This window comes from Lepisma saccharinum, chromosome 20 (genome assembly GCF_977018435.1).
Source record: "Lepisma saccharinum chromosome 20, izLepSacc3.1, whole genome shotgun sequence".
Lineage (NCBI taxonomy): Eukaryota > Metazoa > Arthropoda > Insecta > Zygentoma > Lepismatidae > Lepisma > Lepisma saccharinum.
In genome coordinates, this window is record NC_139248.1 from 39,477,309 (window position 1) to 39,503,888 (window position 26,580).

The 26,580-nt window shown below is 39.5% G+C and overlaps 1 protein-coding gene across 1 annotated transcript in view; it reads left to right on the forward strand.

Annotated features, from left to right (window-relative positions):
- The first annotated feature begins 656 nt into the window (after positions 1-656).
- The window catches only part of LOC146003240 (uncharacterized), a 126,663-nt gene continuing 100,739 nt past the window's right edge, over positions 657-26,580 (forward strand). The window contains exon 1 of the mRNA XM_083141415.1: positions 657-1,884. Within this exon, the coding sequence (XP_082997541.1) occupies positions 1,633-1,884 (252 nt within the window). The 5' untranslated portion in view covers positions 657-1,632. The remainder of the gene's footprint in view (positions 1,885-26,580) is intronic.

Consider the following 26,580-nt stretch of genomic DNA (forward strand, 5'->3'; position numbering starts at 1 on the left):
TTTCCAAAATCCTGGACACGCCACTTGTATTAACTGTACAAAATATAAATATATGTAGTATTATACTCAAAGAGAAGCAGTGCTTGAAGTGGAAATTGTTAGCTGAGGGGAAGTTTGGTCGAGCCTTGAGGTCACCTGGGGGGATGCTCCAGTGGTTTAATATAGTGGCTGCGGGATACTGTGCAAAAAGAATTGCTAGCTGGGGCCAGTGACGTACCTAAGGGCCAGTTCGTGTGGGTTATAACTCCCCCTTTGGCCCAGTATTCCTAAATATATATATATTTGATATATATATATATCAAAGGTAGGAAAAATGGCAAAATGAGGTCCGACTACTAAATCAATATACTTAAGTCCCCTTCTCGAAAATCCTGGACACGCCCACTGGCTGAGGGATACCAATCCCTCACTTCGAGCACTGAAGAGAAGTAACATGATTATGATTTGCTGGGTAATACTTATGCATCCCACTCTACTAATATTAAGCATCATAAACTCAAATATCCCTAAAATGTTGGTATTTGGCATCGAATATCCCTTTTCTCTTGTAATTTGTTCGGAATTTCCCTGCGAAAAGGGAAATTTCCCTTCACTTGGCAACACTGACGCAAAAGCACACATACACTTTCACTCAATGCACGCTCACAGATCACAGTGACTGTTTCGCGCGGTGCATACAATCCTCTGTCTTTCTCTCTCTCTCTCTCTCTCGGTAGCTGCACCTTTGTGACAAACCGATGAACGCCGGTGCAGTTTCACAGAAGCGGCTGACTGGCGATACGTTCTCCAAAACCGGGCGGAGCTACGAACCACGTGTGTGGGCCCAGTCAGCTGTTCTCCTCAAGTTTTCGTCGCGAGTCGATTCAGTGTCAGACGAACAGTGTGTTGTGACGGCGAAGTTACGGGAACAAGTTCTATGCAGCCGTACATATTTTTTTTTTTTCACGTGTCGTAGTAAAGTGAATATTCCGTAACATGTTTCATGCAAGCGTTTTATTTCGCGTGTTCTATGCATGACATTCGGTGCCACAGTTAGATACGCACCAGAGAAGTGTTGACAAGTGACTGTTTTGACATGACACAGTGTGTTCAACATGTGTCAGACCAGAAATCAAATCTATATTCCTGTGTGCTAAGTAATAAAAAAACTATAAGTGATGTGTTTAGGGAAATTAATGAGTGCTTCAAATATTATAGGCATATTGGATAACGGTGGTCAGCGTATAGTATTGTCGTTGCATATTATGAGACTAAATTATTATGGTCGTGTGAAAAATATAGTGCAATAATGAACACAGTAGTGCCTTTCACTAATGTGGCTCTACTTGTGTATAAAATACGATTATGTGTAGCGTTGAGTGAACACGAAATGTTGTAGTGAACTCTTAAGGTCAAACGCTGATGAAAAGCAGGAAAACAGTTAACAATTGTCGTGTCACCTTCATTTAAAAACGTCTTGAAGTAAACAGAAATTACACCAGTTTCAGGGCAGACAACGATTTGTGAAAACATGTAAGTGCATCCCTGTGCTAAAACGTGCCTCAGGAACAATCGACAATTAATTTTTCAATTGCTATCGGACGACTAGCCGGAGAAAAAGGCAAGAGCAAGTCGGACGACATTCACACACGTATGTTCCAACAGATGACGAGCGCTTCGCATGTCATGCGGTGGTGTAAAAACTCTGCCGAGCGCCCGTGTGGCCGTCCAACGTCTGATTTTTCCTGTTTCGGCGATGGCCCGCCAGAGGGTGCAAACAACTCGAGAAATATTCGACCTTCAGGAGGCCGATCGTTTTTGTGGATCATCTTCTTCTTTTTCTTCTTCCTGTGCGTCATTTCCGCCTCGGGTGCACGGGCATCGGACGGAGGGAGGATGGCCCAGGTGAGTACTATCACAAAAAAATAGTAAAAACAGAGAAATTGTAAATTGTTAAGGTAACTCGTGCGCTAGGCCTATCATCAATTTAACGTTTAAACTTTTCCCCTCGAGAGTGATAAAGCACATCGTACCAAAGTTGCCATTTAGACAATTATGTACTTAGGATCCTTTTCTTTTGCCTCTTGAGACAACCCACGAAGGGTATCTTTAACGTCTGGGATGATGATTGCAGTTAACTGAGGGAGATGTTTGGTCAAATGAAACGCGGGAAAGTTACAGCAGACACGCCTCTTTCGTAACTAATGTCAATGTTTCTACGGAGAAAACCCACACGATAAGATTAGCTAGTGTTTTCATTTTCTTCTTTTTTTTAGTCTGTGATAGTTCGAGAGCGAAGCAAGTAAGAAATTGAAGTTTTGAACATTTTGAGTTTATAATTCAGGTGTTGCAGGTTTCTGCAGTGGTACAGACGTCTTGGCTTCGATCTCAGAGGAAAGCAGTCCCTGGTGACTCCAAAGCGCAGTGAACTATCTGACGTTTGACTGAGTAGCCCCTTCTAGTTCTCTGTTCTTTTTTTACTCTCTTTGCTTTTCATTGATTTTACTTCGGATAAGTGATGATATCATGAAATTGATGAAGGGGCGCTCACAAAGTACACGCCATGCCCAGGCCGGGATTCGAACGCGATGCCCCTCCCGTTTAGTGCCCTGTGATAACCCCTCCGCCACGGAGGCCGACTTCACTCGTATACTTGGTTGATTTGGTGTAACGTAGCATATTTGGCAACTGCACCATGTGCAGTACGTTCTGGAGCGGTGTACAGTGTTCACGTGGTCCGTGCTAACCAATCAAGTGAACGATTTAAACAGCAGACGGGCATTGTTGAATCAACTGAACTTGAAGACCATTCTTTAGGGTGACCAGACATACTCTTTTTAAGAGTATTATACTCTTCTAGAGGTTCATATACTCTATACTCTTTTCAATTTGCAAAAATCCCCAAATATACTCTTTTCCTTGCTATTTAATTTCATTCATTATTTTACGCGTATATATATGCATTAAAATCCACAGAACGGAAAACGTCAAGATGTCAACAAACTGAAGTACTTACTCCTTGACTCAAGAATTTCCTATGAGCAATTTCAAGTGTCATTTTCATATTCCATCAACAAGCAAAACATATTTCAAATTCATTGGAATTTCATGATAATGATTAGGGCTGAGCCGATACCACTTTGATCCGATACCGATACAGATGCCGATACTCTTACCGATTCCCACCGATACCGATACCGATACTTGAAAATTACAATAATTAAAATTTGTTCAAAATATTGATCAATATTGGTTGTAAATATTCTCCTCCAATTATATGCATCAACATACCAAAAAATTTGCTTTAGAATATTCAAGAATTGCATCAGAATATTAAAATAGATACTATATAGTCACAAAATATAGTTTTTTGTGCAAAATTAGTGTAAAATAAAAAGGAAGTTTTAATTTTGCATAATTTCCAGGATAATTAGACTGTCAAGCTCGGAATTTTTGCGGACCCCGTAAAAGAGCAAAATGCATGCGCACCTTCAACCTATAGACTATACTCTTTTTGGTCAACAAATATCTGGTCACCCTACCATTCTTTTTGCGTTCAGCGTCTACTAATCGAACAATTTTCTACACCAGCATGACACTGGGATACATACACATGCACTACACCTAGTCTCAAGAAGTAAAGCGAACTAGACGGTGCCAGCGTAATGCTATTTAACCCGCGATCGGTCGCGGGTGGGCGTCGTGCTCAATTTAAACTTTAATGAAGTGCCATTTTAACAGTATTTAAAATATTGGCCTGTGTTGCTCTCTTGCTGACTTCTAGAGTTTCACGAGCGACCTGATCACATTTTTATGAGCTGACGTAAACGGCATTATTAGAGAGACCATTGTTGTGGAAATACAGTAGTGTTGTCAGATAAGCGCAGAGCTCACACGCACGATTTCCTTATATATATATATATATATATATATATATATATATATATATTTTATTTACATTTGTGCATTATTTAGTCAATAGGTCTATCCTGTTTCTAGTGAGTATTCGTACCTGTATGTTCTTGTCGTGAATAGAAAATTCGAAAAGTGTCGAATTGATTTTATATCATAGCAGATTTCTGGAGATCAGATGGAACTACCTCAGAGGAACATGCACTTTTTGTTAACGGTCAGACTTGTTGGCTTTGACGATGTATACTACGCTGTTTGAAAACAAATAAACATTTTGAAACAAAATGTAATGAATAAGAAGGATTATAATAAACAGATCATTACAAGTAGGAAGAAATACATTTAAAAAATTTAAAATACAGTGAAATATGCCTGAAAGGCAAGGGTGGGCGCCGAGCTCACCCGCGACCGATGACGTGACTCGGGTGAGCGCGACCGATCGCATGTTAAACCACACACACATAACTGATCGACAATTTGGATCTTTAACACCCCCCGCCCCCCTGTCCTGATGAGATCATGGGATGTTTTATATTTTCAGAGTGGAAGTAGGACCGTGGTTCTTGAAATGAAACGTGCCGGAGCGGTTAGCACAGTAAGCTTCGACGCCAGGGTTTCCGGGTTTGAATCCCGGCATGGGTGTCCTTTGGGAATGTCCTTTCATTAATTGCATCATATCGTCACTCATTCTCATCGTCGCGATGAGCCAAACTTCGTAGAAAATGTCACGCTAAATAACAAAATAAGAAATGGAATGTGTAGAGAGAGGTTTTCAAACTGTACGTCCTAGCACTCTGAAGCGTCGCAGGAATTGGTAATGAAAGAGGGAGGGGCTTTGCTGCTTTAAAGGAAACAGAACTGCTAATGTACACACGTCTCCCCGATTGTAATTGGAACGTCGTCTTGTAATTAAGAATTCCCGGGTTCGATTTCGGGTGGAGACACATAGTGGTTCGGATCCCACTTTGAACAATAGGGCAGTTCCCAATTAGCCTTTCTATGCATAAAGTAGACTTAAAAAACAAATTTGAACGATATCGCATGGTAGGCTCTTACTCTCGTCTCTTGATTTTACGGAGGTTTGTTTCATTTTTGGTCACATCTGGAGCAGTGCTATAGAGTCTTGTATCGATACCATTCATAGTGGCCGTAAATGTGAAGGGATTGACTCACGATCTCGCGTACGAAAGTCCTGGGTTCTAGTTTCGTCCAGGGCATTGTTTTTGCTTATTTTGTGCCTAGATGGGCAAGATCTACGCTTAATTGATTTGATGTTTTAAGTCCACTTTATGCACAGTAAGGCTAATTGGGACTGGATCTACAGCTTAAAGTGGGATCCCAACCACTATGTGCGCCTCCACCGGATATCGAAGCTGTTGGTTAACACTGGAGATCCAAGGTACTGTACATTGTGTCTCTACCGAGGTGGATCCAGGGACGCTTTGATTACAAGACGAGTGTTTACCATTATGTCATCGGGTAACCCTTCCTTCCACCTGTGCCTTGTAATTAAAGGGTCCCGGGCTCGATACCTGGTGTAGGCACAGTGGTTCGCATCCCGCTTTAGGCTGTATTCCCAGCCCCGATAAGCCCTTCTGTGAATAAAGAGGACTTAAAATAGCAGATCAATCAATCCCTTCCCCCCGCAAGGGCGTGGATGATGCTCTATTGTGTGTAATGAAAGTAGCTTTCATTAACGAAGAAATACATTAGTTGGTTGATTGATTTGATGTTTTAAATCCACTTTATGCACAGTAAGGCTAATTGGGACTGGACCTACAGTTTAAAATGGGATCCGAACCTATGTGCCTCCACCGGGTATCGAACCCGGGACCCCTTGCTTACAAGGCGACGACGCTACCACTGTGCCATCGCGGAGGCACGAAGAAATACAATAAGCGTATTTTTAAATGTGTGAATTCGTTTCTATAGTGTGAACAGACACGGAGAAAAACTTCAACTTCATGCGATGTGGAAAACGACATCAATTTTATTTGATGGATTATGAAATGCAGATTTTTATTTCTGAGTACCTATACAGACACCCGGAGCAAATGGGTCGTCCGTCACCTTGTAATCAAGGGATCCGGGGTTGGAATCCTACTTTGAACTGTGATTTCGGTCCCGATGAGGCTATCTATGCTTAAAGTGAACATAAACTGAAGCATGCTAATGTATAGTCATCGGCAATAAAAATTAGACACCTAGATCCTGAAATACTTACTTTCCTGGCGTTATGTGTGTTGCCTAACTCTACGATGATGAGTGAATTTGAATAGGAAATTTTCAATGGAAATTTCTTTCACCGCCGTACGAGTTAGGCAACACACATAACGCATGCAGGGAAGCCAGTATTTCAGGATCTACGTAGGTGTCTGATTTTATTGCCGGTGACTGTACAGTGAAACACAACATGCTTAGATAATAGTCTAAAATTAGAATACTGTTTCAATTTTTAAAGAATGGAATCAGTCCAGGGGCGTAAATAACCTGTCCACAGAATCTAGGACAATTGAATCGGCAGGTTTAAGAAGGGAATAAGTCCAAAAAGTAAATTTGTGGGAAATCAAGACAAACTGTATAACTGGGAGAGTGTGCGTCCAAGAACAACAAAATTCGTACTGGAACGGGAGAGCCCTGTGTAGGTATAGAGGAGTACGTGAAAAACAATGTACATGTCACCAGAACTTGTATAAAATGTAAGAAAGGTGGTGGATTTATTTCCATCTTAAAGCGTATGAAGTTTTTGCTGGAGAAAAAACGGAAATAAAGTGTACAATGGAAAATAAAATATATTATCGTTTAGTTTACAACACGAAAGTGCACAATGGAATGAATAATACAAAATAATGCCCAAATTTTGAAAATTTGAAGGCAAGCCAAACAACAAACAGTCATTCATCCACCGACTGATCTTCATCGTGGTGAGAAGTTGTAGACCAAGTTACCATGACGTTGTAGAAAGGTTTTTTGTCGTCTGGAATGTAGGGGATGATTTTCCTACCATAATTCATTTTTTTTTCGTTGTTTGTTAATATGGCATTCTAATAGGTCCGGAATTCATTTCCTTCTTACACCTTACGTTGATTTCCAGGTTCTATATCTTCCTTTAGGAACGGCTTTTTATATCTCTCACGTGTAGAGCGACGCTTTCCGATGATGTGGAGTACAAAAGGTCATTTTGCCATGTTTTGGTCTTCATTCCCTTCTTAAACCTGCCGATTCAATTGCGATGGCGGACAATTGCCATGAAGCCAAAATCACGGAAAATTGCGATGATTTTGACCGTGAAGGTCATTTTATAAATTAAAGTTAGTACAATTGCGACATTTGTAACCTAACCTAACCTAACCTAAATTAACCAAAGGCGCCACAGAACTGATAATGCTGTAGAAGGTTGGAACAACAAGATAAATGATGGCTTGGAAGACCGCATCCAAAAATTCATGCTGTTCTGGCCTGCCTCAAGATCCAAGCAGAAGACACCAACGTCAAGTACATGCAGATGGAACTTAATCTAGAATGTCAGAAAAGGAAGAAGCGTGACATTAAAATCGACGAAAGAGTTGGAAAGTGTATTCGCACATATGAGGAAGCGGGTCACTTCAAAAGGTGTCTGTTGGCTCTGTCCCATGTTCAGAAACTTCATTGAACCAAATTCCCAGCCGAAAATATCAATATTTCACATAATTCTCGTGTAAGAGGTGTTGTACGTGGTGTTAAGTCACCCTTCAGTTTGATAGAAGATTTAAAATGTCATCGCAATTGTCCACCCGCCCTTCATCGCGATTGTCCCGCAACCCCCCCTCCCCCCCAGAACCCCCGCGGTGCGGCGGGGCGCAGTAAGAATGATACTTCACAAACGTTTTCCTCTCGAAGTTAAAATATATTTTCAACCAAAGATATTATATTTTTATGCCCCTGCAAGTACAAACAGAAAATGTTAATCACTAGAAAAATAGAAAGTGAATTACCAGATTAGAAAAAGAAAATCCTTCATTAGCTGAATACTTCAAGTCATTGATTACGTCGCCGAAGGGTAGACGACTGTCAAGAAAATGGGCTCTCATACCGTGCTTTAGATATTCTACTAAATCAAGTAAAAAAATAGATTTCAGAGTATGAAACAAATCAAAGAAAGCTTCACCTTTAAGTCCCACCTCTCTAACGGAACACACCGACAGACAGTTAATGGAATCCGCCACTAATTCTTGGTAGAAATATGAAATGGTTTCTTTACGAAATGTAGTGTCAACTAAAAAGAAGAAACATGTCACATCAGCGAAGTTGCAGAAATCTTCTTGATAGAAAAAAATCTGTCTAATAGCATTCCTGACGTATGCACTGCTCATATTCTGTATTTGACCCTACCTGTAACGTCTTCATCAGCTGAGAGGTCGTTTTCCAAGCTAAAATTGATAAGAAGATAATTGAGAAGCACAATGACAAGAGCGAGATTGAGTGGACTGGCGCTGTTAAGCATGGAAAGCTATCGGGCTCGGAAACTGAACTTGATCAACTAGCACAAGAATTTGCTTCCATAAAAAACGCAGAAGACTGATAATGGGCATTTAACAATATCTATTTTTTGTATTTTTACAGTATGTCTGTTGTCTTAAACAGTTATTGATTGATTAAATTGGTGTTTTAAGTTCACTTTAATCACAGATAGGCTAATCGGGACTGGACCTGTAGTTTAAAGTGGAATGCGAACCACTATGTGCATCCACCGGGTATCGAACGCGAGACCACTTGATTACAAGGCGACGACGCTACCACTGCGCCTTCGAGGATGCAAGCCCTTAACCAGTTTTTATATTGATTCAAATTACATATATGTATTGTCATATTTGAACAGACCTAATATAAATGTACGTGTCAATATTAATATTTTAGAAAATAGCTTTCTTTATACGAGTAGGAGAGCACAACTGAAAGTTACGGGGTGACGCAGAGCGTGTTAATTAAGCTACTGAATTAGTCTTACTAGAAAACACACCATCTTCCGTATCTTCTCATTATTTTTCTTAAGCACATTGATTTGATTTTTGTTACTTAGCATTGCTAATTTTAGCTAATCACAATGATGAGGATGAGTGATGAAGATGTGATAAAATTGACGAAAGGATACTCACGCCCATGCCCAGGCCAGGATTCTAACCCGGGACCCCTGGCTTCGTTGAGCGCTGTGCTAACCACCCCACCACGGAGATCTGTTCTGTAATATTATTCTAAAACAATACAAACTATTAAAGTAAATGACTGTTTTATCCTTAAACAATATCACAAAATAGAATTTGGATAATAAATGTTCAGTGCGGGTGGAGGGGGGCACAGTAAACATGACATGTGAAGGACTTTAAAAAATGTTGGCGATCCCGTAGGCTTCCCCTACACCCTTTTCTAAGAAATGATGTGCATCTGAAGTGCATCCGGTATGGAGGTCGAACACGCGACAGTCTGCCGTCAATCTGTGCATTGGACACGTCACTACCAAGAAACCAGCCGTCATGTGCTGCAAGTGCAAGTTACTTTAAGGGGAAGAAACGCTCGGAACTGTCTGTCGGGTAAATCAATCATCTTTTCCTAAGAGCTCCATCACAAGTGCTAAAAGTCGATGAGTCACCGCGTCCCAATGCACAGGCAAGTGAGTCACGAGTGTTTCTCCAAGCGAATGCACTTTCTGGGAAAGAGACGTGGCTTCGAACGTACCGGTGTCGTTCATCTTACGGAAGATAAAATGTGTAGGGTTGGGAGTTTCCGCCAGGCCCTTCCCTCCCATCCAGTGATGCCACTTACCTCTTTTGGAGCCAGATCTGGCTCTTTCGTGCACTGGTTTGGCTGTGAACTGAGGCGCCCGCCCCATGCCACAATATGGTGCCATCACTGGCTCCGGCTCACATAGACCAATTTTTGCCATGAGTATATTAAATTTCACACATGACGTGATGTTATTATATTGGCTGCGTCGCCCCACCCCCTCTTACCTCCTCAGTTACTTTTTTATTGCGCCCAGGAGATGACATAATATTGTTCCCGATGGCGCATTGGTAGCGTCGTCGCCTTTAATCAAGGGGTCCCGGGTTCGATACTCCATACCACACTATAAACTGTAGGTCCAGTCCCAAGTAGCCTTACTGTGCGTAAAGTGGATTTCAAGCAACAAATGAATCAGACATAATATTGGTATCCGGGAATCATTTATTTTCGATTTCATACGACCATCGGTGGATTATTGAGATGGGTGATGCCGCCGGAAAACTAAGAACAAATTGCCATTACTTTAAAGTTAATGGCAATAGCAGCGTCCCCTACGGGGTACTTTATCCAGCCTTCGTAAATCTAACTCCTTGAAAGTCAGTTTAACTCCATTTAAGCTGAAATTTAGCTCTTTTATGCGCATCAGATTTTGGCAACACTGCCAGGATGGCCGTAGGAGGCAAGGAGAAATCCATAGCGTTTATGGGAGTATTATTTTGTTATCTTGGGAATATAAAACTTCCGATGGCATAGAAGAAGGCATCGACGGAAACACGACAGATTGATGATGATTTTGACCAGCGAAAAAGTCGAAATTTCCATTTGATTAGCTGCAACTTGAAGTTATTGAGTTTTATTTCTCCATAAGAAATACATGGGATTCTGAAAATACTCACTCATCTTATTTTTCAAGTATCGTGTCTAGCTTAATAATCGACATAAAAAAAAAAACACTTCTACTTGCAACATAGGGAGAAATTCATACTCTTGCATACGCCCAAGTTTTTTTTTTTAATAGCAGTGCCCAATCCGACGATATAGAAATAAATGCACACATCGTGCGTAACTGCAACTCCTCACCAGCCATTTGTCATGACTCGAAAGTAACCACAACAAAACTGGGCCTAATTTCTAGTTGCTTTTGAAAATAGCGAAAAATTTCAGCGATAGAGTCCTCACATGTTGTCTATATTACGACTCGCTTGAAAGGTTCACAGCTTCTTTTTTATTATTGTTTTTTTTATCACTGATATACATAAAACCACGACGGAAGTTGAAGGGGGAAGGGGAGATTTACACCCTCTGGTTGCCCCCTATTTTTTTCTTTAAATACAACATGCATCAAACGAAACCGTACTGGTATTTCAGATTAAGTCTACTTTATGCACGTATAGGCTAATCTGGACTGTTTAACCTATCTCTACATGTACGTTGTGATCCGAACCACCATGTGTCCACCGAGAATTGAACCAGGGACCCTTTGGTTACAAGGCGACGACGTTCCCACTAAGCGTAAGTATTGGTATGTGTGTGTGTGTATGTGTGTTTGTGTGTGTGTATATATATACGATATATAATTATATATGCACATTACATACATTCTGCACATACATTTGTTAGGGTGTGTGTGTGTCAATTACTTGATTATGCGTCGCTTCTCAGCCAATTTGTTCACAATGTTTCCTTCTTTAGAAAGTTATCTTCCTCCAAAACCATGTAGTGAAACTGAACTTTTTTACGCTCAACATATTAACAAAGGATCTGTAGCTTCCCTTCTGAATTATATCAGGCTGACTGATATCGTACGTTGGCATACGTCCGTGGCGGAGTGGTTAGCACAGCACGCTACGACACCACGGGTACCGGGTTCAAATCCCGGCCTGGGCATGGGTGTTCTTTACGAGTGTCCCTTCGTCAATTACATATCATCACTCATCCTCATCGTCGCGATTAGACAAAAGTGGAAGATAAGCGACTTAAAGTAACCAAATTCAATCAATCAATTATATCCTACGATGTTGTCATTCATCGCTGTGAAATGAAATAAAGACACACTTTATTGCCATGGACTGTTTACCTGCTTCTAAGTTAATCGTGGCAGAAAAATGACAGTGTGTTCTAGAGGACAGTAAAAACAAGAATCGTGAATCCCGGCAAGAAATGTATTTTTGTTCTGTCTATTTTATCAAAAAACTAGCTCGTTGCCCGGGTATTTATTTATCCCAATCTTCTATTAGAAAGGATAATAATGAATTCTTAACTCAAAACTTGATTATAAACAACAGTTTCATCTCCAGGAGCAAGAATAAATAAATTGAACGGCATTGGGAGTGTTGCTAATCATCTTAGCGACCCCGAAAGCTATGGATTCTACACTAATATCGGTCGTTTTCTATTATTTTTATATGTCACCCCCTTCCCACCCCCACCCCTAAGGGTGCCAGGGATGTCTTACCCCCACGGTATTTCTTTCCAGATTGTAAGTCATATGTGCACCAAGTTTGGTTGAAATTGCTCCAGGTGTTCGAAAGTTAGGTCATTTTTGACATTTTACTTTTCACCCCCTCTCACCCCCCAACCGATAGGTCAACTTGGAGTTGAACGGCATTGGGAGTGTCACTCTTCATCATAGCGACCCTGAAAACTATTTATTCGACACTAATATCGGTCGTTTTTCGATTATTTTTACATGTCACCCACTTCCCAGCCCCACCCCTAGGGGTGCCAGAGGTGTCTTACCCCCACAGTATTTCTTTCCAGATTGTAATTGATGTGTGTATCACGTTTGGTTGAAATTGCTGCAGGCGTTCGAGAGTTATGCCGGACTAACATATATATATATATATATATACACATTATGAAAAACTAAATATGTTCACCAAGGCAGTAATTTATTTTATTGAAAACATAAACTAAACGTAACGTTTCAACCTTCTAGCAAGGTCTTCTTCAGACTCTGTATCAAGCACAAAAGTCTAGAAGGTTGAAACGTTACGTTTAGTTTATGTTTTTAATAAAATAAATTACTGCCTTGGTCAGCATATTTAGTTTTTCATAATCATGGAAACAAGGCTTAATGGTGTTATATATACACATACATCCATTTTTATAGATAGACTCGCGTACTTTCGACGTGGCCTTTGGCCACGTCTTGTACGCTCGCATGCGTGACCTTCGGCCACGTTGTGGTCGCAATCATGTTATAGATGGGTTCTTCATAGATCTCAATAACTTTGAAAATGTCTGCATGTTGTATTGGATGATGGGGAACATATGTATAAGTTTGAAAAGTTTAGAAAGTAACTTTATGTGTGTATGGGCTCTAATAAGGTACAAATATTCAAACTATTATTGTCTATTTTCTTAATAATGAACTGAGTAAGTAATAACCGTTTCAAGATAATTAGTTGGATGTTTTGCATTTACGAATTAATTTGCGACACTAAATTGAAAATCTTATATTTACTTCTTTTGTCATTTTCACATTTTTGAACGTAATTGGATAATAACTGTTTTCCGTCATTCCCCTCTTTTGCCTACCTTGCCTCTGTGATACCCCCTAAACATTTAGTTAAAACAAGCACGATGTAGATATTTACGCATTGAGTATAACAATATATAAGGAATTGTATCTGGGCTGAAACTCCTTATTATGTAGATGTCGCCCTTGTTTGAGCCACCTTTTCAAAGCTAGGAGTTGATTCATCTGTGTGTCATTGATCTGTGAGAAATATAATGTACCTAGACAATTAAGAATTGAAGAAAACAATGTGTGCTGCAAAAAATTTCCGTGGCAACGGTTGCTAAGGACGTGAGAAAAGGGCATTTTCACCCTTAAGGAAGGGCAAAGTGAGCGATTTTTGAATTTTCTCGGCCTTTTGGGACAATTTCATTGGGGGTCGTAATCGGGCATTTTTCGCCTCCGGGGCTTCCTTCATGGAGAACATTTATGTCAGTGAGTGGTGGGATTGGGGCTTTATATATATTGGATGTCAGTGAGTGGTGGGATTGGGGCTTTATATATATTGGATATGGTCTTTGCAAATAATAAAGAAATGTTACATAAAACACTATACAAAACGTAATATAAAAGTTATTTTTGTTGTTAATAACAGTAAAAAAGTTCATTTACTTACCAGTAGAACACAATAACCAAACTGAAGTCTGCATTACATTGTAAACATTTAACGAAAAATACAGAATCTATGTTATATTTTCATATTCTACCATTTAATCAAAAGAATAAATGGTTCAAAGTTCCCATGACTTTTAAAGCCTTGATCGAGGTTTGTAAAAGTTAACATCAAAGTACAATAACTACGAATATCAATACCCTAACTGTACTAAATGTAAAAAATATATATGGAAAACAGTTGTGTATTCATCTGGTGGATCGAGTAGGAAAGCTTCCTTATTTATATAATAATAATAAGTTTGGAATGAAATTAGTTTATTTTTATTACTTTGTAACAGTTATTATTGTAAAATAACAATTATATCCGTGGAAATAATAATTATTGTTAGTATTTCCAACTAATGAAGTTAAAAACTTTCTGTCGACTCCTAAGAATCGAGCCAAATGTCATGCTCTTGATGCTCTCCGAAGTAGGCTAATCGCTGGGTTTCAGAGCCCGACTAAAGAAACTCTTAGAAGTTCGATGACTGACGCTTATGAGTTCTGACTGACGGACATCAGCCAGAAATAATCAGGAAAGGGAGAAAAACTCTAATGATTCGTTTTGTCAAAAGTAAAAGCTGCAGTCATCATCAATTAGATCCTTCCCTCAGCACCGTTTCGTGTGACACTTCAAAGTCATCTTCTGTTTGTAGAGGCAACGGTAGAGGAGAAAGCCTGTCCGACAAGAGGTCACGTGGCTGCTACCCGCTAAGGTTCCTAATTGAATCTTGATGTTTCGTTGCTTCCCCACAATTGATTGGCCATTCAAAAAGCTTGTTCCTTGTCACGATGAGTTTGAAGTTCGATTCTTACACTTAACTACAAGCGGGTGCGCCGTAGAGATAGAGAGAGAGTCTTTATCTGGAAAAAGAGGAACCGGAAAATCTGTTACCATCAAGGATCCTTGAAGACGTAAACCAGAAACAAACTACGAGGAAGGAAAATAAATTCTTTGAACTGAAAAGGCGGAAGAGAATTGCGGAAATGGGATCCAGCACAAAAGAGTCGAAAGTTCTTATGCTTCCATCGAGTACGTATCTAGAAATTTATCTCGAGAGGGTCGAAACCAAATGTCTCACAAATAATAAGAATAGTAATATACATGTTTATAATTAATACGTTGATATAATTTGTAGATCTGTTCATAACATTAATTATTAAATGAATTAATATTGTAGTTATTATTACACGAATAGGTAAAAAGACAGTATAAAAATAGAGATATAACAGCATGTATTTATTATCAAGTCAATTAATGTTAAAAATAAGAAATAGAATATCTATTAAATAATATAAAAGCTTATTATTATGTCCAGTTGATGGAAAGTAAAGTTTCTGATTAATATTTTATGAATATTATAAGCAATAATGTGTATAAATCTTCTTAGCTACTGTCAATTCATGATATTAACAGTATATGAATGTAGTTCTGTTTTAACGATTTCACATGTTAAGGCCAGAACTTTCAGTGAATGAATGTCCATACAGTCTGAACTTATTGCTTTCGATTGATAGTTGTAGTACTAACGATGCTTACAGAAAGCATTAACATACTTTTTAGATTAACATTGTAACGTGTAGCAGTGTTCACGTTACAAGGATGTATATAAACTTAATATTTTCCTTTGTTTGGTATTTATAATTTTTGGGTGTTAATGGTTAATTACCAAGAAAAGTGGAACCCACCTCGTATATAGAGTATACATCCAGATGTTAAATATAAGTTCAAAGAGTTTGTTTCTTTCTGCCAGCAAGCTGAGCTGGAATTTCATTATCGGGGACAACAATGCGAGAAAGCAATCGCTATTGGGTAGAAGCCAGGCAGACTCAACTTTATGTAAACGTTGAAACCGGGGAAAAGACGAAAGATTAGGCTTTCTTCCCCACGCTATATCAGTCGTGTCTCTTGGCGGACAATAATTTAACTAATATCATATTAATCTCTGATTCTTTTACTGCAAGACAGTGCAATCAGAATTTAGTTATGTTAAGGTAAACGAAAGTTATGCCCGCGCAAGACAAAACCTGTATTTAAAGAAATTTTGCTTAACATTTTAACGTTGTAAACTTTCTTTCTTTTCTTTGTTGTCTTTTCGCGTGGCCGTTGCAGGGAGAGAGGGGAGTTGGAAGAAGCCATACTCCCTAGTCAAATTAAATGCTGAGTGTAACAATTAAAATTATATTGCATAATTAATATTCACAAAAGGGTAAAAATAATAATTTCTGTAGGTAGCTAATTATGTTCCTCCTTGATATTTTATTAATATGTATTTTATTGTAATGTAAAATTGAGGTAAAGATAAAAGTTGGTAAATCCTTCACGGCACCGAGAAATCCTATATAAGCAACAAAGCTCGGTGGCCCGGGGCCTTTGTATTCGAACTCCAGATAAGTATGGAACTCGTATTACCGTCTTTTATTTTCACACCCGTATTTCTGCGCTTTCTTCCACGTCGCTACTAGGAATTAGTTTATTCTGGATTACCTTGGGACAATTACTTAGCTCTTCTGGTCAGAAGGCTTATGTTCTCTCGGTTCTATGCTCCTGGTCAGGAGATATAATTGAGAGGATTGTGATTGTCGTAGGATATGCCAGAATTCGGGATCGGTCGATAGACTGCTAGTAGTCAACGTTTGTGTCCCTGGTCAGGGAACACCTTTTCTTATTCTGTGGTCACAGATTAATTTTCAGTTCTCTGGTCAGAGGCTGAAAAGAGAAAAGGAAGTTGGATACTTAACTGAATATCGACAGAACCTAGTGGGAAAAAGGATTGTTGATTGCTTATAGAATCTTGGTCAAGATATATAAGTACATTGAGAACCTTTGACCTAGAATTACGAGGGACCTTACATCGAGGATTGAAGAAGCCGGAATAACCCGAACCTTGAGCCGAGGAGACTCAAGCCCCGAAGCGATACTGAGTGTGAAGCCGAGGCTTAATAGACCCATCGAACCAAGTACGATCCAGGGCGGACCGTTACAACATTAATAATAATGGTTATAGTAAATCATCATTACACTAAACTTGTTTCGCAACATACTCTGTGTCACTGCTATCCATATTGAACTTTTACTTTTATACATAACCAATGCACTTTGCAAAACGTATTAATTTAGAAGTATCATTACACAAGAAAGCTAGTTGTTTCTATGGAAGCAATATTTAAAGTTCCTGAACATATTCTGGAGCTCTATAAAATAACATCCGAAAAGTTTTATGCAAAAGTTGAATCTGTGAATAACGTCACGAATATCCATGAATTAATTCATAGGTTTTCCTCCCTTTTCCTCAATAGTAACAAACACATTCTTAAGTAATTTTTTGTTACAAGGTGTGTATACTGTAAGTTTCACAGCAGTACTCATGGTGTTTAAAAGTACAATTTTTTTCTTATTTCATGAACAAGTTTTAAGTTTACATTTCTGAAACATTTTCAGTACTTTTTGATTGATTGATTTCGTTCATTTCACTTTGCTTTTCTGCCACGTGCGGCTAATCGCGAAGATAAGGGTGAGTGATGATGTGATGCAATTGATAAAAGGACACTCACATATCCAGGCCGGGATTCGAACCCCGAGTTCTGCCTGCGGCACTGTTATATCTGTAACTATTATATTGTTTGATTTGAGGAGGGATAAAAACCTAGCTGACAGGGATGAAAGTTTTCCTTTCTCGCAGGGGATACTTGGGTTTTACGTTGGGTGTTAATACGAACACTGTTCGTAGCAGCACTAACTTCCATTACACTCCAAGGATTCAGTGTGGAAGCAAGCAATTGTGTTGGAATGAATTGATCTTCAGAAGCTTGCCTGCTTGCTTATTCCATGAGCACATCCGCCTGCAGCGGATGCATAAACAGTAATGACCACGTTGTTCTGCACCTCCTAATCATAGCCAGTTATTTATGTTGCTTGACAGATCCTCACGACAAGGAATTTTAATTTTCCCTAACTGAGAACCATATACTTATAATATATTCTCTATATTTATACGTGGAAGGTAGCAATTTCAACATTTTGGTAATAATTTAATAGTAAACATCTCCGTTAAGCCTAAACAATTAACTACTACTCTTCATAATATAGCTATAGTTCTATCCAAATGCATGCATACAGTCCTTTCATTTAGAAGTTACATCAATAAGCATGTAATCATAGGTCAGTGATCTCATAATCCTAGACAGATGTATTAATTATATGTATATATACTGTACATGTATATTGTCGGGTAACAAAATTTGAAGTGGTGACGGCATTTTCAAGAGGGCAGTACAGTTACGTGCTCAGGAATTATATAAGGACAATTTCTCTCCCTGCTCTTTTATTACTCATTTGTTTCCATTTTCTACATGTAACATGCTGAGGCTAAGATGCAAATTAATAGGGTAATGACTGGAGTGGCTCATCTTTTTGCAATATCCGTGGGGAACCAAGGTTCGTACAATGGACGTGAAAATTGCCACCCTTAAGGACTTATAGCAAATCACTGTCCTACAACGTATACAACTTATTCTGATAAACAAACTTGCATCTGAATTGCATCTTGATTTTTACCATTATCCAGCTTGTCTGCCAATACACACACACATAAATATGTATATGTAGTCTTCCGATGTACATTGGAAGAAGCCATGAAGGCTCACAAGGGGTGTGTGGAGGTCTTGGCCATTGGGAGGCCTCCGTTTGACTTTACCTCCAGGATCATATGTGTATTTATTGATTGATTAGTATGTTTTATTTTACTTAGCTTTTCTGCAACTTTTTGAAATTGCAGGTTGTGTCTTTTATGATTCTACAACATTTTTTCTGCTGACTGTACAATGAATTTTTATAAAGTCGTTTTTAACATTTATTCCTTTCTTTTAATTTAAATTTTAAACCCATGTCCAAGCATGTTTCTACGATCGCAAACTCGTAGTTATATTTTTAATAAAATTGTAGCGATCAGTGGCGTATACTGAGACCAAGATCTGGGCTATGTCACGTGGCCCTAGACTATGAATAGAACTCCTAAGAAATCAGTTTGCTAACTCCAAAGAAATCAGGTTGCCAACTCATAAGAAATCAGGTCACCAACTTCAGAATCAGCATCATCATCTCACTGATATGAATAATATTAATTACAATTCTGATCAATTTTTCTTCTGTATTTTGTTCTCTAGACTTCAGGATTCGCAGATAGCCTAGCTAGCCTAGAATATACGCTCCTGGTAGCGATAGTGTTGAATCTTTCTCATCTCTGAACATTTCCGCAATTTGCGTTTTATCTTCTTCGACATGATCGATTTGTTACCAAATGACACGTACGTGACAACGTCCTCTTTCGAACCCTGTCTTTGTCCTCCAATCTATTATATCACCATGCATTTTGTGGAAAGAATCAATAGGTGATTCTGTAATTGTTTTTGAGTGCTGATCACGAAAATTACATCCATTTTTTCCCATCACGTCAGGATTTTTCACGATTTCACAATCAAAATTCTCATACTCACCATTCCATTACGCCTATTACAGAACGCAACAAAATAAATTTAAACAATGGAAATTTCGGTTGTTTACAAACTAATATATAATTCTGAAAGTATTTTGAATGCTGACGACCGATATGACATACATTTCTTCCCATCACGTCAGAATATTTCCCTAGATCAGGATTTTTCTCCACGTCAATAAGTTCAACCCACTACATTGTAACATTATGTTGGATATTTTGTGAGTAAAACTTTTATGAGGGATTTCGAAAATAAAACTTACGCAATCTAAGTTTACAATTTTCATGTCAATGTTTCTTGTGAAGATAGAATGTGGATTAAATGCATACTAATGTATGTGCATTTATAGTTCAAAATTGGAGGATTTGCATTGTAGAAAACCAATATTTTGCCACAATCTAAACAGAGCCATCTGTTAAGGAAATGATGGAACTATACATTTTGTTGTGAACGTAAGGCAGTTAACATATTTATATTTTCTGAAACACTAGACGTGATGGTTAAAAATGGATTTAATTTTTGGAATAAGTATGTTGAAATTATCCAAAGACAACAGTCATCTGCCAGTAATCCAAACCCATGCAGGGTGGTTATTAAGAAACCCCCGTTTGCAAAAAAAAACATGCCCTGCCATTTTGCTAATGAACGACGGCGAGAAAATAATTGAAACACGTTTGAATCTGTCCAATCAACAACACCTAACCGACCTTGAGAAGAAGCAATTACTATCTGCCACTTTCGTTCAGTATTAGTTAAATGTTTTCGAGTCACTTCCCAGAAACTTCTTATTGACATGGAAGCCAGCCCACTAACTTGTTAATAAATGACTCGTTCATCCCGGCGCCGCGTAGCAACGGATAGGTGTGGACCTGGTGTCGCTGAAGATATTCGTCAAGCTAAATGGCACCGATTACCACCGCGCCCATGTTTGGCTGTGGTTTCGCGTTGGGATTGTTGAATAAATTTTAACGGGCGGGTCCTTCTGGCAGGTGTGAAAGTTGAGCACGTATTCTCTGTCTACTCTTGGCCACCAGATTTCCCGGTCTTCGCGGGATGTTTAAGACATTGGGTCTCTCAGTCTCTTTTAACATTTCTTCTCAATGATGGAGATTAAGGTTACAGTTGCGCATGAGGTGCAGAGTTCTTTCAGTTCCGTCAAAATGCGCTCCTACATTGAACAGGGCCTTCGATGTATTGTATTGGAGCAAAGGAGCAAAGGAGATGTTTCGGTTGTGTTCGGCTGACATCGCTTGCTTTCGTGTCTGAAAGTGCCGAACGCTGCTCACGCGGGAATGAATGAATGAATTAACATTTTTGGGTGCATCAACACATTTGGCAATTTTGCACCTTTTAGTATACGGGGGAAAATCCCCTCATCTAAAATCCTTACCTGAGAGCCAAAAATAGGGGTGTAAACAGCCCCTTGAGAAATATTAAAAGTTGAGGTTGTAAATTGACCTGGGCAGGACATACACAACACATTAAAAAGACAAGGAACACTACAGACGGTGTACGAGGTTCGCCACGCATCAATTTAGGGCTTGATAGCACGAAGAACAACCCACAATGTGGCGGAGTTGTTATCACAGCGCGCTACGACACCAGATGTACCGGAGTCGAATTCCTGCCTACGTGTGGGTGTTCTTTGTGAGTGTTCCTTCATCAACTTCATCTTCACGATTAGCCAAAAGGGGCAGAAATGCAAAGCAAATAAAACAAGAATAATCAATGAGACCAAAATGTCACGTGACAAAACACACATAAATCATAAATTTATGACCACTGTAACGCATAGTTTATGAACTGTTACATTTACTTTTGGTGCGTCAAAATACACAGAAAATGCATCAAGACGTATTTTTATTACGTTTCTTCGTAGCCATATGTTTCACGCTCACGCCTTTGGTGCAAAACATCCATGGATCGATTCCTGGTTGGAAATCATAAAATTTCGGCGTTGACCCATTGTCATGAGATGAATTGGAGAAGGACTTAAAACGAATAAGTAGCGGACTCCTGTCTCAAACCACTAAACACCGGCGATGGGACTGGATGCGATGACCACGTGTCACCCACGAAACAGCCGCTCTGGCCGACCCTGGCCGTTAGAGGGCTGTTGGACCATGGAGTTTAGTCAATTAAAATATTGCATAAAATTCTCTTAGTAACGAAACAGCACACACATCAAACAGTAAAATTTACTTTGAAACAAAATTAAATTTTAATTTTGTCTAAGGTATATGTGGCTTATGTTTCATGTTTGCAACTGTGTACTGTTAATATCTATTCCATCTTTTAGTTTGTTTGAAAGCATGCCATGCTAAGGGCGCAAAATCATTTACAATCATTAAACATGATATCCTTCTCTTCTGTGTACCAACATTTCATCGAAGCTTGAAGGGCTGCATACCATACAGGATATTTCAGTTACTGCCCAATACACTGAACTTAAACCATAATGGGACATAAAAAGGAAAACTACGCTCAGTCACTCCTCATAAAGCTTATTATTTAGTCAGCGTTTCCTTTCTTCTTTGGGGCCGTTCGAATGTAGCAAAAAGTAAAATGTTTAGTTTGAGCGCATCTGTTTGACAATCATTTAGTTCAATCCGTATTTTCATGCTTGATTGCCTGTCACCAGAATATCTCCAAACTTAGTTATGTCTGGTACGCTAAGGTTTTTATAACGCTTACCAAGGTCAAGTGGATGAAAAGCCTATTCACTCTTATGAAATGAAAATAGGTTGAAGTGAAAAAGTGAAATTAGTATTCTTCTGCACTGCTTGTAGCTGACTTGTCGACTTCATCATAGAAGCCAGCAGCAGCAACATCAACACCACCACCACCACCACCAACAATAATAATAACAACTTCAATCGAGGCTGGGTGAGCCCGAGAGCCGATTTATGCGGGGACAATGCCAGAAAAATGCCGATCTTAGATCACCCACCTCGGGAATCGAACCCGGGTCTCCCGCGTGGCAGTCGGAAGCCCTACCGACACTTTTTTAAGCGACAGTTGTCCCCACCTTAATATCATATCAATTTAACTCAATGTTTCTACTTTTTTAAAACGGATCTTAAGGACAGACAAATACAAACATCCCTGTCTTAACCGGGATTCGAACCCGGGACTCCTGGCGTCGCAGCGCGCTTCAATTACCATTCCGCCACGGAGGTCGACCAACCGACTACACCATCCAAAACTCCTGCATCATATATAAGTTATAGTTATAATAATTTTCCATCGTGACTTTAATACCAACCTCTTGTGTTAATCGCGACGATGAAGATGAATGAAGGTCGCATTCAGTTGTTTTGTTTTACGTACACTTTATGCACAAGTAGGCTAATCGGAACTGGACCTACAGTTTAAATTGAGAACCGAATTCGGAAACTCTAAATTGCAAGGCGACGGCGTTACAACTAAGTCATCCAGGACACTCAAAAACTCAACTGATGAAATGAATTACATAGGAACAGCGCAATAATACGTCCATGCCGAAGTTCGAATCGTGAACTTCTGGCTTCTTAGGGGGCCCGCTCCCTTCTCTCTTCCCCACACCTGTCCTGTTTCCAGCGAGTGGCGTAGGGTGTTACTTTTTTCCCCCCAAATAGTGAAAGACACAAGAAACTAATACGTTTTTGTAAGATGATAAGGATTGTAAAATGAAGGTAGAAAATGACAACATTGCATTCCCTGTACTTAGTGCATACCAATTATTTTCTCTTCAGATATTACCGACTTTTCTTACTGTCGAAAACAGCTTCATTTGGGGGTTGTTTCTCAAAAATAGCAGCCCTTAAGGCTTCATACTGAACTCTTAGTTGAGATCTCCTATAGCAGGTACTACTGAAGTCATCTAATTTGTAAACATCCGGTGAATAACCCCTAATCACAGCAAGGAATTCTCTTCTATTCTTAAAGCAGTGTTTAAGACAATATCCTTTTCTTTAACCACATGTTGCACTCAACAATGGTTTCCGACAGCCAGAGGAAAAAGCCTTGTCAATAAATAAATTATGTCCACGAGTGGCGTTTTCCCACATAGCTTCTTTTCACGAAACAATCCCCTGCCACTCGACCAAGAAAACCAGGTGAAATGTTTCTTCACGTTCCCAGCGCGGGCACGCCTTCCCCTCCACAATATCATTGAACTTTTCGTTCGCACGTCAAACCCCTGCTGCCAATAAATAACGGAAGGTTTAAACCCTGGGCAGATAAATCTCTCGTGGACCTCCTATGAATATGCCTAGCTGTGAAACGCACAAACCATCTCTTCGAGTTCTCCTCCACTCTATCATTAGAGTCCGGGAGAGAGAGGCTTCGATCTTCCTGGGTGGCTGGCAACTTGCCGGACTGGTGCACCACCCACGGAACCTTGAGGTATCCCAGACATAATAATCGACGGGGGCCTCCTCGCGAATTCACCCTCCCTCCTTTTTCACCTTGAAGGCTCATGAATTGTTGCTTTAGTTTGTTCACCAAATTCCAGATGAGAATTTTTGACACATTTCTCGAAAGAAAGTTCCACACGGTGCCCAAAAATATTGAAATATTCTTGGTGGCTTATGCCAACGCTCATTGACCTCCACATGTATCTCTCGATGTTCCGTGAATCGTGGTTCCATTTTTCTTCAGATTCTTATTATATGGATGCGCAGCAACAAAACTTGGTCAATTTTCTTCGGTGGCAAGTTTTGGGGATATTTAAACGATTTTTAAAGATTTATGCGCACGATGTTCTCGGGAACCCTTGAAATATAGTGACTTAAGATCAAGTGTTTAACTATTTCATTCCAGTGTACACTTGGGGATTGCTTGTATGCTAACTTGGCTCTACCTTCTCTAGAGAACATACTAGATAAATATAAACGCCAGTGTTCTCACGATACTGGGTCAATAGCGACATAATTGGGCTTCCTGCGAGGATCGAACCCAGGATCGCTTAGTATTCGACTAAGCGGGAGTTCTCTGAAGATTTAAATCAGAATAGAATTTTCGACAATATTTCAAGTTTTAACCATTCCCTGTAATGCATGATTGTAATTTTCTGCCACCGGCCGACCTCCGTGATGGAATAGTTAGCACAGCGCGAAGGGTTCCGGGTTCAAATCCCGGCATGGGCAGGGTGAGTGTCCCTTCATCATATCATCACTCCTTTTCATCGTTGCGATTAGCTAAAAAGTGGCAGAAAAGCGACGCTATGTAACAAAAATCAAAGCAAATACTTGTCTGTTCTGCCCATTTCAGCTCACATAACCATGGCAACCGAGAGTATCCGTATAATTTATGTAGACGTATGCTGCTTACGTAGGCAGTCATTGTGGCATCATGTGCCTTGCGTCCTCCAACCTGTCAGAATTCAGAAATTCTCTTGTGCTGTCAAAAATGGTAAGCAGCTTTAAGTAACTGAACGAGCAGTTCCCTTGTCTTTGTGGAAAGCCACGAAACATGAGCAAGGAGTCCATTGAACTCACGAAGGGGCTGGCAGTATCTGGCGAGATCTTTTGTTCAGGTGGCCGTCTGTAGATCACATGGGAGGAGACCGGAGTCAACACTTAAGACAAAGATGCTCCGGATAAGGAAGCAGTGTACACAATAGCTGCCAGCGTGATATATTGCTTTCCTTTTCACGGGAGAGGAGTCTTCGATTGCAGGCTGGAACTCCTTTTCTCTCCGAAGTGGGACAGAGATGTCACTTGTCCACGAAGACAACGACGGGATGAAAAGCAAGGATTGTTTCTCCGCAGGAGGGCGCTTGCTGTCTTGTCACTGATACGTCACTAAAATCTCGACCACAATTTGGGTTTTGGATGCTTTTCTTCTTCCACTTGACGTCAATAGGCTTGCAGTGTTGCTAGCATCTATGTGTTATACAGCCTAAGCCAGTTATGAATTGTTTCAGGCAGAAGATTCTGTTGGGTTTAGCTGAGGAGAGTGTGTTCTACTCGCATTTAGAGAGATATAAGGGCTAATTTAGACCAAAATGGTAATACGTTAAGCCTTTGTGAAAAATATTAGGAGTATGTTGGGTTGTGTGGATAAATTACTGCGCTGAAAAATTACTAAGCAACGCTATGTCCGATGATGTGACAATGCAGAATTAGAAACTAAATTCAAATGAAAAGTTCAGAAGCTGTACCCGCTTGTTAATTTGACGAACGAACGAAAGAAGTTAGTTGAACGAAACTATGTATACCTTGAGCTATTGTCCTACATAGGCACGCATAGCATCGAGGCACTTACACCTGGAGACAAGTTTGTGTGTGTGTGTGTGTTCGGACCTCCGTGGCGGAGTGGTTATCACAGCGCGCTATGTCGCCAGGGCTTCCAATCCCGGTCTGGGCATCTATAAGATGCAATAGCTCCCAGAAAAATAGGTTTACATTAACTCAAAACTCTGATGAAGTATCTTTTTTACATTGTACATATGTATTATGTAAGCTCAGTGCTTTGTTAATTGGAAGAAAGGCACTGGTTTGTTATTGTGTTTCTTCATTTACGGGCATGTCGATTAACCCCCCTTGAAATAATGAAAATTGCCTACTTCTCCTTGGTCCCTCCTTTTGGCTTGCAATTGATTTTTCTCTCACTTTTCTTATATCTTCATTCTATAATTCGACCATTTCAAGGTTTTTGGTACCGCTCCGTTCGAGTCTCCTCTTCACCATTTTCTTTCTATGTGTATCCTCTCATTTATTGCCATTTTCTTCTATACTCTTTCTCTCTGCTGTTCTTCTTTCGTCTCTTGTATTTCTCTTTTCTTTCTCTCTCTTTGTTCTCTTTCCTTTCTCTCTCGTTGTTTTATTTTCTTTCTTTCTCGTTGTTTTATTTTCTTTCTTTCTCGTTGTTCTCTTTTCTTTCTTCATCTTTCTCTCTCGTTATTCTCTTTTCTTTCTTCATCTTTCTCTCTCCGCCTTATTTCTTTATTTCTCTCTCTCTCTCTCTCTCTATCCTGCTTTTGTATTTATCTTTTTTCAGCTCTCTCTCTCTCTCTCTCTCTGGCTTCTCTACTTATTTTGTTTCTTTCTCTCTTACACACACAAACACACACACACATATATTTTTTATTTTTCTCTTTGTATCTCTCTTTCTGGCTTCTCTATTTTTATCTCTTTTTATATCTCGCTCTTCCTTCTCTATTTCTTTATCTCTTTGGTTTTCTATATCTTTCTCTCGTTTACTGTTTATATTTTTGTCTCTCGCATCCGTATTTCTATCTCTCTACTCTCTTTCTTTCTCTTTCTCTGTGTTTG